Here is a 14,547-nt window from a genome sequence, read left to right on the forward strand (position 1 = left end):
AGTACATCCAGCCAATGCAGGAGTATCTAGCAGTTAGAATCCACCACAGGACCAGAAGAGCTGCTCCAGGGTAACAGTTCCGAGGGCAGAGTAGTGTTACCGAAGGAGCATGTTGGACTTGGAGACTGACAAACATGGGTCTAAATCCGGGCTCCGTCACTAACTTGCTGGTGGACTTGAACAAGCCTCTTGACATTCTCTGGCCTTCTAATTTCTCAACTGTGAAACGGGAATATTAAAATAATTTCCTGTGGTTGTTCTGAGGATTAAATGAGATAGTGCATCCTTAGCATAATACCCAGCACATACAAGTACTCAGCAAATATTGGTTATCATTATGTTGTTAGGAGCCAGCCTGTATTCCTATGTTTATCCTAAAACTGGCATTTGCAAAGCCCTTTCTCCTCTGCTAGCCTCATAATGTCTCTGTGAGAGTTGGGCAGGGATGTCTTTTTTAAAAAATAACTATATGACTCCATATTTTCAGAGCAGTTTCAAGAGCAGCTTATGTATTAGAACAGTTTTATAGCAAAGTTGAGAGAAAGGTACCCGCATGCCCCATGTATAGGAACATGTAGGTTTCCCATATACCCCTTGCCCTCACACATGCATAGTCTCCCCCATTATCAACGTTCCCTACCAAAGTGAGACATTTGTTACCATTGATGAACCTACATTGCAGGACTCCCATTTTATAGGTAAATCCATGAGGCCCATAGAACGGAAGTGGCTCTGCCCCAGCCCATGTGGCTGGAACATGGCAGGGCCAGGACAGAAACCTGAATGTCTCTGCTCCTTTGTCAGTGCTTCCCGAGAGCAATGCCGTGTCTTGTTCACCAATGTCCCTAACCCCAGGCACTCTTAATGTTGAATGAGTGAGCAAGTGTCTAAGTGTGTGAGTGAGTAAGAGAGTAAGTGTGAGAGCAGGCCCATGTGTGAGCACGCGAATGCATGACAAAAGTCATTCCTCAACCTCGTGGCCATGAGAGCTACATGGCTACATACTCTGGCCATCCTGGGGGCCCGCCCACGTGAGATCTGGCCATCTGAGCACTATTGTTTCCCCCAGGAGAACAGTCTCAAGTCCGGGAAGGGGGCAGCTGCCATGATCCCAGGCCCACAGACGGTGGCCACGGAAATCCGTTCTCTTTCTCCGGTAAGTGGGTAGGGCCAGCTCAGGCTAGGGTACTCTGTGCTGAGAATGTGGACACAGGTCCCCAGGTGGCCCACAGCAAGTACAGCATAGAGCCCAGTAGGCTGCCCTCTTAAGTACAGCTCCAGGAAACTGGCTCCTTTTCAGGTGCCCACAGGGCTCCCTTGTACCCACCGGAGTCTCATCTGTTGCCTCCACACACCCCCCCCCCCCACATATGCACACCAGAGGGCACTGCAGCGTGAGGGTGAAGCAGCCCCTCTCCTTGGTGGTGCCTGTGATGTGACAGCTCTTTTGCATCTGCTCTCCTTACTGGCCAGGGGAAAGAGGGACTAGGAGCGCAGAGGCTTGCACTCTGGATGTGGCTGCCAGTGACTGAGTCTGTCACCGTGAGGTCTCTCGCATCTCCTGCATTCTCAAGTCTGTCCTTCTCATTGTCTAGCCCCTGAGATTTCGTGTTCCTGGCTGTAACAGGGTGGGAGCTTGGGAGGGCTCTGTCTCCAGCCTGGATCCCCCGTTCATTCTTTTAAGATACCAGGATTCTTGAATTCTGGGGTCTTGTTAGGATTCTGGGCCTCAGGAATTTCAGGTTCTAGGAATCTGAGATTCAGTGGTTGCGAGTTTCATGGATCTAGCATTCTAAAGATTCCAGTGTTCCTGAATTCTTAAAGTCAGTGGTTTGAAGCATCTTGGCTTCCAAACTTCACCTTTGTGGGGGCCCCCTTGATTCACTCCCCCCACCCCCACCCTGCAGAGCCCAGTATCCTTACCTGAACCCTGGGGTGGGGGGTGGTTATATTCTGCAGATCATCGGGAAAGATGTCCTCACCAGCACCTACGGCGCCACCGCGGAAACCCTCTCCACCTCCACCACCACCCATGTTACCAAAGTGAGTAGCAGCAGGGTGCCATATGCCCTCAGCCTGGCTGTGGGGCTGGGGAAGGTCATTGCCATCGCTGTGCCTTGTAATGTGGACAGAGAAGACCTGTAGCATTCCTAGTTTCTGGAATGCTCTGTGCTTTGTTCTGTACTATGGGTTGTCCTAGGCACAGACCCTGCCCTTCAACATCGACAGCCAGGCTGGGTTGGGGGGCAAGACCATCTCATTGGAAGTAATTCTGAGCCATGGCATTTGCACCTTATAGAACTTAAGTGCTGGCAGGATTTAGAAGAGGCGACGTAAGGAAGCCTCAAAGAGTGAAGAGGGGTCTTCTGGAAAGAGTAGGGTTTGTGCAGGGTCTTAGAAGGCCAGGTAGGACTTGTGAGGGAGGAGAAGACAGATGCAGACATTCTAAACAGTGCAGAAAATGGGAGCAGAGACTGCGCATTTGCTTATTTGTTCACTGAGCAGATGTTAGTGAGCATTAGCCGTACACCAGCCTCTTGCTAGGGTGCAAGTGGTGCATGACTGTGGGAACAGCGGAAGTGGTCTCTATCAGGGAGTAGTAGCACGTAGGGGGCATCACTGTGAGCAACTGGGGGGGGGGGGGACTCGAAGCAGGTGAAGCACAATGGAGACAAATGAGACAAATCCCAGGACAAATGTGACTGTGAAGGGTCTGAGGCTAAGAGCCAATGGAACACTGTCAAGGTTTTTTAACTGGGGAGTGACCCAGGGCAAAGGGGTTTAAGGGGAGGAGATTAGATCCAGCAGGATGTATAGGTAGACAGGGGAGAGAAGAGAGAGAGGCATGGAGAGACTAGGGATGGGGAACCTGGACCAGGGTATGAGTTGCAATGGGGAAAGGAAGAGGCAAGGGCCACAGGAGGGAGTCATTCCCCATGTGTCAGCTGTGACTCAGCCACCGAGCTGAGGCTGAAGACAGGCAGGCCAGCATATCCGTGCCCAAGTAGCCGGGAGGAAGGCAGGAGGGGGCCCGGGCCAGAGATGGAGGCCTGGAGGAGAGAGGCCAGGGAGCCAGGTTGAGGTGGAGGTTCTGCTGAGTCATCCAAAGGAGAAGTCTGGTGGGGCCCACTGGCCCTCCTGCACACACACTGTCCCGGCCCTGCTTGCTCCTGTGCAGGAAGGACTCAGCACCTTTGCGTGTTCCCCAGAAAATATCCACTCTCACTGAGAGCATTTGTGAGCGATGTTGACTTTCCCGGAAAGTTTTGTGGGAAGGTTTTCCGTCACCTACCCCACTGCATACTGCTCAGAAAACTCTTCTTCCCCAAGTTCCTCCTGGCCCTGCCAGTTAGGGAGCCCCCTTCTTTCTGTCTGCTCCTGGCTCTTGCTGGGATTTCCCTCCACTACCACCCTTTTTAATATGCCAGGCAATTTTGTCCTTCCCCATCTTCTACTTCAAAACTTGCACCCAAACCCCGCCCTTTCAGGAAACAGTGGAAGTTGTAAGTATCACCCACACAGTTTTCTCTTGGAGTACTGTTCGAAGTCATTCAAGATAGAACCTTGTCACCATTCACATTTCATTCATGTGTTCATTCAACCAGTCTGCATCTAGCACCTGCCCTGGTCAGATTGGACAGGGGAGTGGGGGAGGAGGGGACACAGAATTGAACAAAATACAGACCCTGCCCTCAAGACCAGGTCACACACACAAGGTCACCCCAAGGTAGAGAGCCCCAGAACCACAAGAGAGATACAGACTTGGTGCTCAGGGAGTACCAAGGTGGGAGGGTGGCAGGGTCACCAGCCAGGGTCAGGGAGACGGCACTTGAGCTGGGCTTGGAAGACCTAGAGAGGGCGGTTTGGTAGTTAGGGGAGTATGGTGGCAGGGGGCAAGACATGCAGCCTAAAGTCCCAAAACCAGAAGAGGGAGCCAGGAGAAAGGTGACTGCTGGTTCCAGCCTTGCCCTTGAGGGATGCCTTGGATGGGCCTCCTGTCATGCCCAGCAGGCCCCAGGGCTGACCTTGCCACCCTCTCCCTCTCTGCAGACTGTGAAAGGGGGGTTTTCTGAGACGAGGATCGAGAAGCGAATCATCATCACTGGGGATGAAGATGTTGATCAAGACCAGGTATGGGGACGGGGGACATTGTTCCCAGTGGCTCTGCCCAGCGCCCAGTCCCTCCCATATTGGGTTACCCACGGGCAGCTGCCCTTGTGGGCAGAGATGATGTCCACTTCGGGCTGACCCTATTCAGACAAGAAACCCTAAAGGAATGGATGTAGAATGAGGGCCAGAAGGAGCCAGAAGACCTGAGCTCTGGTCTCTAACTATTCAACCACTGCCCTCCCTGAGCCTCCATTTCCATGACTGTACACTAAGGGGCTTGTTGATCTTCATGGTCTGTCTCGTATTCGATATCCTATGGTTCCTCACTTTGTTGCTCTTTTCTCCCAGGCCCTGGCATTGGCCATCAAGGAGGCCAAACTTCAGCATCCTGACATGCTGGTAACCAAAGCTGTCGTATACAGAGAAACAGACCCGTCCCCGGAGGAGAGGGACAGGAAGCCACAGGTAAGCCCTCTGAGGCTCCGCAGCCATGAGAGGGAGGAGGAAACAATGTCCAGATCTTCTGAGGGTCATTTCCATCTGAGAGCCCATCAGGTGGCTTGGTCCCTAACACAGCTTTCATCCCCCATGTTCCTGGTCTGTGGCTCAAAGGAGAGACGTGGCTCCCCCAAATACCACAAATCAGTGGGGGACAAGGGGGAGGAATACTGGTTCCTTGGTTTCTTGGGTGTTCAGGCCCCAGACCCAGAAAAGTAAATCCAGAAGCAGTAAGAACAGGGAGATGGGGGTTGGTGGCAGGTACTGAGGTGGGACAGCTGGAAGCAAGCATAGCCTCACTGGCCATTACCTAGAAGTTTGAAGCCAGAAAAAGTCCCCTCAGGCCCAGTACCGCCTTCTTGTCCCTGAGTCTCTGCGTCCATCACAGGTCACTGGATGTTGCTAAGGGGGATATGATGGCCAGAGTCCTCGATCCCATCTGTTTTGCTCGATTGCAAACCCTTGACTTCTCAGGCCACCTTGGGCCAGAAATTTACTTTTCTGTTTCCTTATGGGCGGACCTTCATCAGTGCCTTGCTGAACAAGAGAAATGTACTTTTCTGTTTCCTTATGGATGGACCTTCACCAGTGCCTTGCTGAACAAGAGGAAGGAGATGGGTACTGCAGCAGATAGGACTTTTATCAGCCTACATTGGGTTGGGGGGGGGGGGGTTCAGGTCCCACTAGAAATCCACTGAATGTTATCAGACCCATAAAACAAAATCTCACAGACATTGAGTTGAGTGGTATGTAATATGATTCTATTCACAAGAAGTCCAGAAGTGATAAAAATCAGAATAGTGGTCAGTTCTGGGACTGACAGTTCTGGTATTGACAGAGAGGAGTCACAAGGGAATCTTTGGGGGTGCTAGAAATGTCAGCACCCTCTTCCCTGATGAATGAAACTGTGTTTTCTAGAAAAATACAAGAATGTGGATCACCACCCCCTTCATGTCAGAAGAAAAAGCACTGAAACATTTTCCTGCCACTTTGAAAGGCTGCCAAACCACGGTCTAGACTGTGCTGTCCAACAGAACTCTCTGCTATGATGGACATGTTTTCCTTGTACTATTCAACACACATGGCTGTGAGCACTTGAAATTGGCTAATCTGAGATCAGATGTGCTTTAAGGGTAAAATGCATGCAGGATTTTGAAGACTGAATGAGAAAAAAAGAATGCAGAATAGCTCAATAATGTTTATATTGATTGCCTGTTCAGATGATAATGTTTGGATATATTGGGTTAAGTAAAATATATTATGAAAATTAATTCCCCCTGTTTCTTTTCTTCTTTTTAGGGTACTTTAAAATTTAGAATTTTAATTTAGAAATTAAAAAATTCCTATCTAGAAGATTTTAGGAAACTAGAAATATCTAGAAAATTTAGAAACTATCGTCCAGAAAATTTTAAATTCCATTCAGGGCTCTCATTCTATTTCTGTTGGACAGCACTGCTCTAGAAGTGTAAGCCGTTCATGGGCGGAGCCTGCCTCCCAGCCTTCCTCAGACTTTCATGCAAATTGTCACTCTTATCCCCTCGGTTGTCCAATTATTCTTGCTCTTCATCCCCCACATCTCAGGGTGGTAGCGTAGGACACTTGCCACGCTGGTCCTGAGCTGACAGCGTCACCTGGGGAATACAGGTGCCAGAGAACTGTTGTCTCGGTGCCTGGGTGGCTCAGTCGGTTAAGGCGTCTGACTCTTGATCTCAGCTCAGGTCTTGATCTCAGGGTCGTGACTTCAAGCCCCATGTTGGGCTCCATGCTGGACATGGAGCCTGCTTAAAAAAGAAAGAAGAGAAGAGAAGAAGAGAAAAGAAAAAAAGAACTGTTGCCATAAAGTCTGATTTAGAAGGGCTGGACCAGACCTGGGAATCTTTATTTATACCCTGGACTTTCATGAGTAGCCACTAATGCAAAGAATTCTGTGCTGGGAATCCGGAGACCTGGCTCCAATCCCAGCCATCCCCTCGTGGGCACTCACTTTCCTCACTTGCAAAATGAAGAGATGGGGCTAGCCCTTTCCCATCAGGGTCTTTTGCTGGTTTGTATGCTTTCCTAGAGTATCTGTCGTGCATTTCTCATACTTTTTCCTTTCCCTGTCTGTTCCTTCCCATCTTTCCCAGCGCCTTTCCAGCGGGTCCTCCAGGCTCCTGCCTTCCCATTTGCCTGGGCCACTCAGAGCTCTGGTCCCTGCCTCCGTGTCCTGACCACCTCCTGCCACCCGCCCCCCCCCCCCGCCCCACTATGGAGCTTTTGATGTCTGCCCACTTGGCGGTCTCATTTGTCCTCCTCACCTCTCTTGTAGTTCTTCCTTTGATGCCATTGTCCATGCACCACCATTCTCTCTCTGTCTCTCCTTCTGTCTCTCTCCCCTCTTTTCTCTCCTTTCACTCTCTTCCTCTCTCTCTTCCTCTCTCTCTCTTCCTTTTTCTTCCTCTCTCTCCCTCCCTCTGTCCCCCCCAAACCTTCTCTCATCTCTCCCTCTTGGATCCTTCTGTAAAGGTCACCTTGTTCATGTTGCTCTGAAGGAGACAGAAGTTTCTCCCTTGTCTTTTCGCCCACATGCTTTACCACTAGTTACTGCCAAGTAGGAACCACCTTTGACCCCTAATATAGTCAGACTCATTCTGGGGGAGAGGTCTTCTCTGAATTTGAAAACTCTTTTTAAGGTGTTTGAACTATATTGGTTTGATGGATGGATGCATCTTGGTATCCCAAGGAAAGATCTGGAATCCTGCAAACCTGGATTCAGATCTCAGCCCTGCCTGGTATTAGCCATTTGACTTTCAGCAAATTATTTATCTCAGCGGTTCCCTCATCATCTAGTTGTCAGCAACAATAAGCACAATAATAACAGTTGCTAAAATTTATGGAGCGCTTGTGCTGTTCTAGGCACCAGGCTATGCCCCTGATATAAGTATTGTCAGCTGCTCATTCATCTCACAAATGAGAAAATGGAGGCTCTCAGATGTTAGGTGACCTGCTCACAGCCATGGGGCATGATTAGAGAGTCAAACTTCGTCTGTAAGACTCCAGAGCCCCCTGTGGTCTTAACCTCCTTAATCTCCTTCTCAGGGTATCTGTCTCATAGGGTTAGTGACATCATACATATACATTAGTTAACACCGTGCCTGGCACATAGTAAGTGCTCAGGAAAAGCTAATTATGACTATTATTACTATTAACTCAAAGTACGCCAACAAAATGCTGTATATTTGGATTCTGATGTAATAAACCGAGAAGAATAAATTATAATATGGCATTGTTCAGATGTCCCTGCCACTTCTGAAGTGTCTGGGCTTTTGAAGACATCTCACATCGTGTTTACACTGAGCTGTGGGACTTAAATCGCAGCCTACCACTATAAAAAATAAAAATTTCCTCAGGTAGTTAGCAGAATTGAGTAGAAAGAACACACCCAGGCTTTGGAGGCAGAAACTCCTGGCTAGCAGTGGTTCCAGAGGAACCTCCCTGGTGTCCCTCCCTCAGTTTCGTTATCTACAAAATGAAGTTAATCTATAAATTGGAGCTGCTGTAATAATTAAACAACATCTGTGAGTGTCTTAGTTCAGGCTGCTGTAACACAATACCATATACTGGGTGGCTTAAACAAAACAATACACATTTATTTCTCCCAATTATGGGGGCTGGGAAGCCCAAGGTCAAGGTGCTGGCCACTTCAGTTCCTGGGGCGAACGCTTTTCCTGGTTTGCAGATGGCTATCTTCTCTATATACCTTCACATGGTGGAGAGCAGAGAGAGAGGGAGAGAGGATCTCTCATGTGCATCTTTTTATAAGGTAGTATGTGAGGGCTCCACCCTTATGACCTAATTACCTCCCAGAGACCTCCACTTCCAAATCCTTACACTGAAAATTAAGGCTTCAACATCTGAATTTTGGTGGGGGGAGGACACACAAATATTCAGTCCATAGCAGTGACACACAGGACAGTGTCTCACACACAGAAGGTGCTCAGCAGTGTGAACCTGCATCCTTATCTTTTGCCACATTCAGGGATTGACGAGCCCCGAGAGAGTCAGACCATAAGCTTTTGCCAGCAGCCTGGTGCACAAGGCCCTATCTCCACACAGGCATCCATCTTGCTGGTCCAGCCTCTCTTCCCTCCCTGAACCCTCCAGAAACATTTGTTCAGACTCCAGTGGACTCTTGGCCTTCCTGTTCCTCCTCTTTAAAGTTCTTGCTGTGAGTGTGGAAAGCACACCCGTCTCACACAGGGTCTTTTCTCTCCCTGCAACTCACAGTCCTGATGTGAGGCTTCTGCTCCATCTTCTACTGGCCCACCTCCTTCAGACAGGGCCTGTCTCCTCAACACTGCCAGCAAGAGGGCAGCCTCCACCCAGCGTCCTTACCTTTAAGATTTTGATGAAATGGGAGAAAAAAATTGACCTATTTCAAAGCAGGAGTCTTGTGTTCTAGTCTCATTTCTGCCACCAACTCACTAAGACATTGAACCCTCTGGGTCTCAGTTTTCCCATACGTCACATAAGCCACGAAGGATTTTGTTTATATGGCTGCATTAGCACGTGACCATACATGAGTGGCGAAGGGCAGGAATGATACTCCACCTGTTAAATGGTTTTGGGTAGTTGCTGTGTGCCACGCACAGTGCTGAGCATTGAAAGACAAAGATAAGTAAAAGGCAGCCATTGCCCTCAAGGAGATCAAAATAGAGTGTGGCTAAGTTAGCAACAACAATAGAAATAATAAGAACAGTCAGTGTTTGTTCAGCACTTCCTATTTGCTAACGCTTGTTTCGAATCCTCCCTATAACTGCATGAGGAAGCACCCGTTTTGCAGGGGAGCACCTGAGGCCTAAAGAAGTTAAGAAACTCACCCAAGATTGCAGAGCTCATAGGCCATGGAATGGGATTTGAACTCAGGCAGTCTGATTGCAGAGCCCACGCCTTTCACCACAAAATTTTGGAGTCAAACTTGAGTTGGAATCCAGACTCTAATTTCTTTATTTAAATACTTCTCCCTGGGGTTTAATCCTCAGGACACACAGGCCCATGGAGACCAGAGAGGAAAACCAAAGAACATCTACAATCGCAACTAAATATTTCTTAGAATGGGAGAAGGTAGGAAGAAAAGGTGAATCGCATGTGATCTGAGCTTCTTAGTGTTAAAGGAAACTTAGACAGATTTCCAGACGGAAGAGAAAGATACCACCTTCCCGGAAAGCAAACACACATGGGCTCTGGAATCAGACAGATGTGGGTGCAGGTCTCAGCTGCCACTTACAAGCTGTGTGGCCTTGGACAAGTCACTGTATCTTCCTGAGCCATAATAAAGGGCATGCAGGAAAGGCAGCTAAAACAACCCCTTGCCACATATCTAAAGATGAGTGACCAAAAGTTACTAATATTTTTTTATCCTCCTCCTCTGTGTCCCCTTCCCTCCCTCCCTCTGGCTGTAGGAATCCTGACCTCTGTGAAGAGATGCTGGCGTTTCTGGTCCAACCCAAGCCAGAGAACCGTCAAGAAGGGGCCTTCATTCTGGATTCTCCGACTCAACACCGAAGTCCCAGCTGTGACGTGCTGTCACCGAAGAGGGACTGGGAAAGGAAAAGCATATATATATAGATATATATAGATATAGATATATATACAGGAAACACCGCGTCCTTGCACTGCTGCTGGGGCTGGCCGAGCAGTCGGCCAACAGCAACAACCAACATCTGAATGCCTACATTTCCTTTGCAGACACATTGAAGAATTGGTGGGACTTTTCAGGAAAAAAAAAAAAAAATTATGACAATAATCTCTTGCTCCCCCTTTCGAAGCCCCATGGAACGCCAGAAGCAAGCCAGACCACAATGATTGTAGGAGTCCAACACGACCCTGGTTCTGCACGTTACACTGAGCGGACAAGCATTCCATTTGTCCTGCGGCGTGTTGCCCACTCCAATGCAAAGGAAACACTTCTGCAGCAAAGCAAGAGAAGTCGCAGCAGCAAGACACCCACCGTCAACCATTTGCCGAGAAAGAAAGAAACCCACCCCCCCCCCCAAACCCCCACTCAGAAAGGAGGAAGAACACTGGATTGTTATTTTTTGGGTCTTGACACTGGGCTGCAAAATCCACCTTCCTTTCTTCCACCTTCCCTCCCCCTGACTCACGTGTCTTATGGTCATTTCTGTCTCGGCTGTCTCCTCCCCCTCCCCCCCGCTGCGTTCCCCCCCCCCCCCCCCCCCCCCCCCCCCGTCTCCTGGTCCTGCTAAGGGCCACTGCAGATGACTCTGGTTTGAAACAAGAAAAAGAAAAGAAAGCAAGAACAGAAAACCCAGCCACAGGAAGGGGAAGTAGACATTTTATGTTTATGGGTTCTCATTGAAGGTGCAGCTTGTAGGAAATGTGTATGGATGTGCTTTTAAGTTATGTATATTACATATAACAGGAAACAAATATTAAAATAAACAGTGCTGGTAAGTATGAAGCTGACATTTTAAAATTATAATTATCCGACTGTGATTGATGTATCCCAAGGTTCTTAGATCTCCCTGAACCGGCCCAGCCAAGGAGACCAGGACTCTGGCTGTGGGTTGCTCACAGTAGGAGCTGACGGTTCGGTGTAGTAATACAGTGTGTGGTATTTGTAATTGGTTGATTGGTGGGGAGGGGTGGGGTCCCCAGATGGAGGGGCAGGGGTTTGGCAAGAAGGAAGAAACACAGATGTAGTCCAAGATGCCTTCTCCCCTCGGGCAGTAGCCACCAGGGCCTGGTCTATGCTCAGGTGTGGGGTCCAGAGTTAGGATTCTGCTACCTCCCTAGGGAAATTGCTTCAGTTTTCAGTCTTCTCTCTTTTTTTTTTTTTTTTTTTTTTGGCCACATGTCTTTTCCCTGACCACATTGTGACATCTGACTCCCCATCCAGAGGGAGGTGATGCCCCTGGCCACTGCAGAGGATGGTGGCTTTAATTTGGCTGTCTGGAGAGTCTCAGCTCACTCTTATCCTCTGCCCTTCCACATTCATTCTCTTCCTTCTGGGCCAAAGCAGCCATAGAGACCATGAACACAGGGCAGGCCCTGATAGGTCAAAACTGCATTTCCAAAGGCTTTGCCTGCCCCTGAATAAGCTGAGGGTGAAAGGTGTTGTTGCTCAAAGCCTCCATCCATGTATAAGACGCTGGCTTCAGAAACCTCCCCTTCAGCCAGCATCTGAGCTCTGAGCCTGTATCCTCGGAGTCCCCCAAATTGCCTCCAGATCACAGAAGCTCTTGGAGAAAGTCCCATCAAAAGCTTGGCATTGACCTCTGGCACACATGGTCTTTCCCAGGCTTGCCTGCCATGAGCTGCTTCTCTGAGCTCACGGAGTCTTCTTTGGAGGAAATGTGTCCCCACTACACTTTAATTTCTCAGTCCCATCTTATCTCCCCAGTCCCACCACTAAAGCAGTCATTAAATTCATTCAACAAATATTTTATTTATTGAGTCCCTACATGTGCCAGGCAGTATCCTTGGGCTGAAGGAGAGAATATGGGGGAGGGGAGGGACCCGGAAGTCCTCGGAGCCAGCCTTACATCTTCAACCATGGCTTGCCCCTCTGAGATTCCCACATTCTCTCCGAGTATTGGCCATTGCCCAGCGATACCCTCCAGAGGGCCCAGGCTTACTTACCAGTTACCCCAGTGACTTATGTGCTTAGTTTGCTAAGCTGGTGCTGACCTGAGGCAGGACAGGAAACCAGAACAGCGTTTGTCTCTGTGGGCAAAAATGGGACAGAGAGCAGGCAGGGAGAGTCCTGCACCTGGGGCTCAGTTGGCAGATTCAGCCACATCCTGCCAGGAGCAAGGCTGGTGGCCCGCTCCAACTTCCCCTGAGTGCGACAGCTCACTTTCCATGCACCAGGTTCTTTTTACCATCCTGGTGGAGAAGCCACAGAACCTTCCCTCCCCGCACCGCCCCCCCCACCCCCCACACACACCTCGAGAGCTCCCATTCTTTCTGGGCCATGAGCCAGAGTGGCTCCACCCTCCCTGGGCCACCTGGAATTTGGCTCAGGCACCCCTGCCAGGCGTCATGACCACACCGGTCACACCATGGAGGGAGAATATTGTTCTGGGTTCTACACCTCATTATAAGCCCCTGAATGTGTGGTTTCAGGGCAGGGATGAAGTGACCAGATTTAGCTTGTGGGCTGGCCAGGGTTTGTGGAGGTCTCCATCCCATGGATGTTGTGACCTTCCTTCCATGGAGAGGCAGGCAGTGCCACCAGGGAGGAGGGGAGCTGCAAAGCTAAAATCTAGGGCACTGTTTCCTCCCCATCCTCCTCTTCATAGGGAATATAGATGTTTGTCTTGTCTGCCTTCAACCTACTTTTCTTTTTTTCCTTTTTACATTTCTCATCGTTTCTGTGCTGCCTTTCCACCCAGGAGACCATGTAGCAGAGTGGAAAATGTCCTGGAGGGTATCCTGGCTCAGCCATGTGACATTGGACTAGTCCCATCCCACCCCCATCCCCTTTTGGGCCTCAGTTTCCCCACTTACAAATGAGCAGGATAAACCAGAGGCTCTCCGGGGGCTTTTCCCAGTCTGCTGTCATACAGATATTCATTTTCTCTTATTTTGCTTTCTCGGGATCTTTTCCATCTGAGGGTACAGGAAGTGCCAGGACCTGTTTTCAGTTTTTGAATCCTGCAAGCACATTCCAAGACTGGCCTGCAATTGCATGAGCAACATCACTCTAAATAATTTTTTTTTTCAAAAGCACCTTACCAACCAACTGCGATGCTGTCCTGTTCCTTTTTACTCACACCCCTCCCTCCCCTCTTGTCCCGCGCTCCCCCACCTCAGTGCTCTGTGCTGTATGCGTGTGCTCTCTGTTCTTGTATACTCAATAAAAGTGAAATAAATGTGTTTGATGCTGAACCACAAACTGTCTTGGCATCTCTCTCTCCCTCTCTCTTTCTCTCTCTCTCTCTCTCTCTTTCTGTCTCTGACCTTGGCTACGGGTACAAGTTGGCATTGTGGGAAGGGCTAAAACTAGGATGGAGAAATCCCAACCTTGAACACTTTCATTCAACACATTTGCCGTTTCCAGTGTGGCCCATGTCTTGGGTTAAGTTCTGCAGGCATAACAGCAAATAAGACAACATTCCTGCCCTCCAGGAACTCTCATGCTAGTAGAGTGCAGGAAACAGATGACACAACAGTCAAGCAGTCAGAGACAATTCCAGAGTGATTAGCACCGGGAAGGAAATGCACAGAGGAAGGAGATGGTTGCTGAGGGAGACCACTTTAAGTAAGGTGGCCAGTTATGGCCCCCCTGCAGAAGAGCTGCATGAAGAGAAACGTCCAGTAAGGTGAGGACCTTGGGCGAGAACATGCTAGGCAGAAGGAAAAAGCATGTGGGCCCCAGGATGAAGAGGGGCTTGGTGTGTGGAGGAACAGCATGACCCATCCTCTTTTGAAAGAAGACCACCTGCATTGGGATCTCTTCCTATAATCCTTCTCCGTGGGAGCCTAGCAGATAACGTATACACCAGTCCCGAGCTTCAGCCTTTGCCCACCGCCATATATGTTGCCATATCCCTACATGTGCCACCATCCCATTATCGACTTCTTTCTTTAAACTGACTCTATAAATGTGTATGTAAAGGAAATGATATCACTTCATAAATGGAAAACTAGTGTCACTTGCCAAAGAAATGAGGTCTTCATAAAAATAAATGCAAAAATATAAAATTAAAAAATGCAAAAATATAAAATATAATTTATGTAAAACTTAAACTCACTCCTTGGACTGCCCGAGTTGCATGTACCACACTTTCCTTTTTACTCTACTAGGTGACTCACCCCAGACCACCTTTCTTTATTGCCCAAAATCTTACAAGTGAGAACCACTGATAATAATTGGATGCATTTTGCATGGTGCCATTTTGCCCCCACCCCCACCCCAGGGAACATTTAGCAATG

The 14,547-nt window shown here is 49.0% G+C and overlaps 1 protein-coding gene across 19 annotated transcripts in view; it reads left to right on the forward strand.

The window, feature by feature from the left end:
- Window positions 1-13,507, forward strand: part of EPB41L1 (erythrocyte membrane protein band 4.1 like 1) — a 129,268-nt gene extending 115,761 nt beyond the window's left edge. For 14 of the 19 annotated variants that reach the window (XM_086702107.1, XM_086702099.1, XM_086702101.1 and 11 more), the window contains 5 exons: window positions 1,070-1,156; window positions 1,960-2,043; window positions 4,051-4,131; window positions 4,459-4,575; window positions 5,527-5,879. In XM_086702107.1, the coding sequence (XP_086558233.1) occupies window positions 1,070-1,156; window positions 1,960-2,043; window positions 4,051-4,131; window positions 4,459-4,575; window positions 5,527-5,625 (468 nt within the window). In that variant the 3' untranslated portion in view covers window positions 5,626-5,879. Of the gene's footprint in view, window positions 1-1,069; window positions 1,157-1,959; window positions 2,044-4,050; window positions 4,132-4,458; window positions 4,576-5,526; window positions 5,880-10,049 lie in introns of those variants that run through there. The other 5 variants (XM_086702109.1, XM_086702110.1, XM_086702105.1 and 2 more) reach the window with 3 other exon arrangements.
- The last annotated feature ends 1,040 nt before the right edge of the window (window positions 13,508-14,547 follow it).

This window comes from Puma concolor, chromosome A3 (assembly GCF_028749965.1).
Source record: "Puma concolor isolate L17-30 chromosome A3, mPumCon1.1.hap2, whole genome shotgun sequence".
In the NCBI taxonomy this organism is placed as follows: domain Eukaryota; kingdom Metazoa; phylum Chordata; class Mammalia; order Carnivora; family Felidae; genus Puma; species Puma concolor.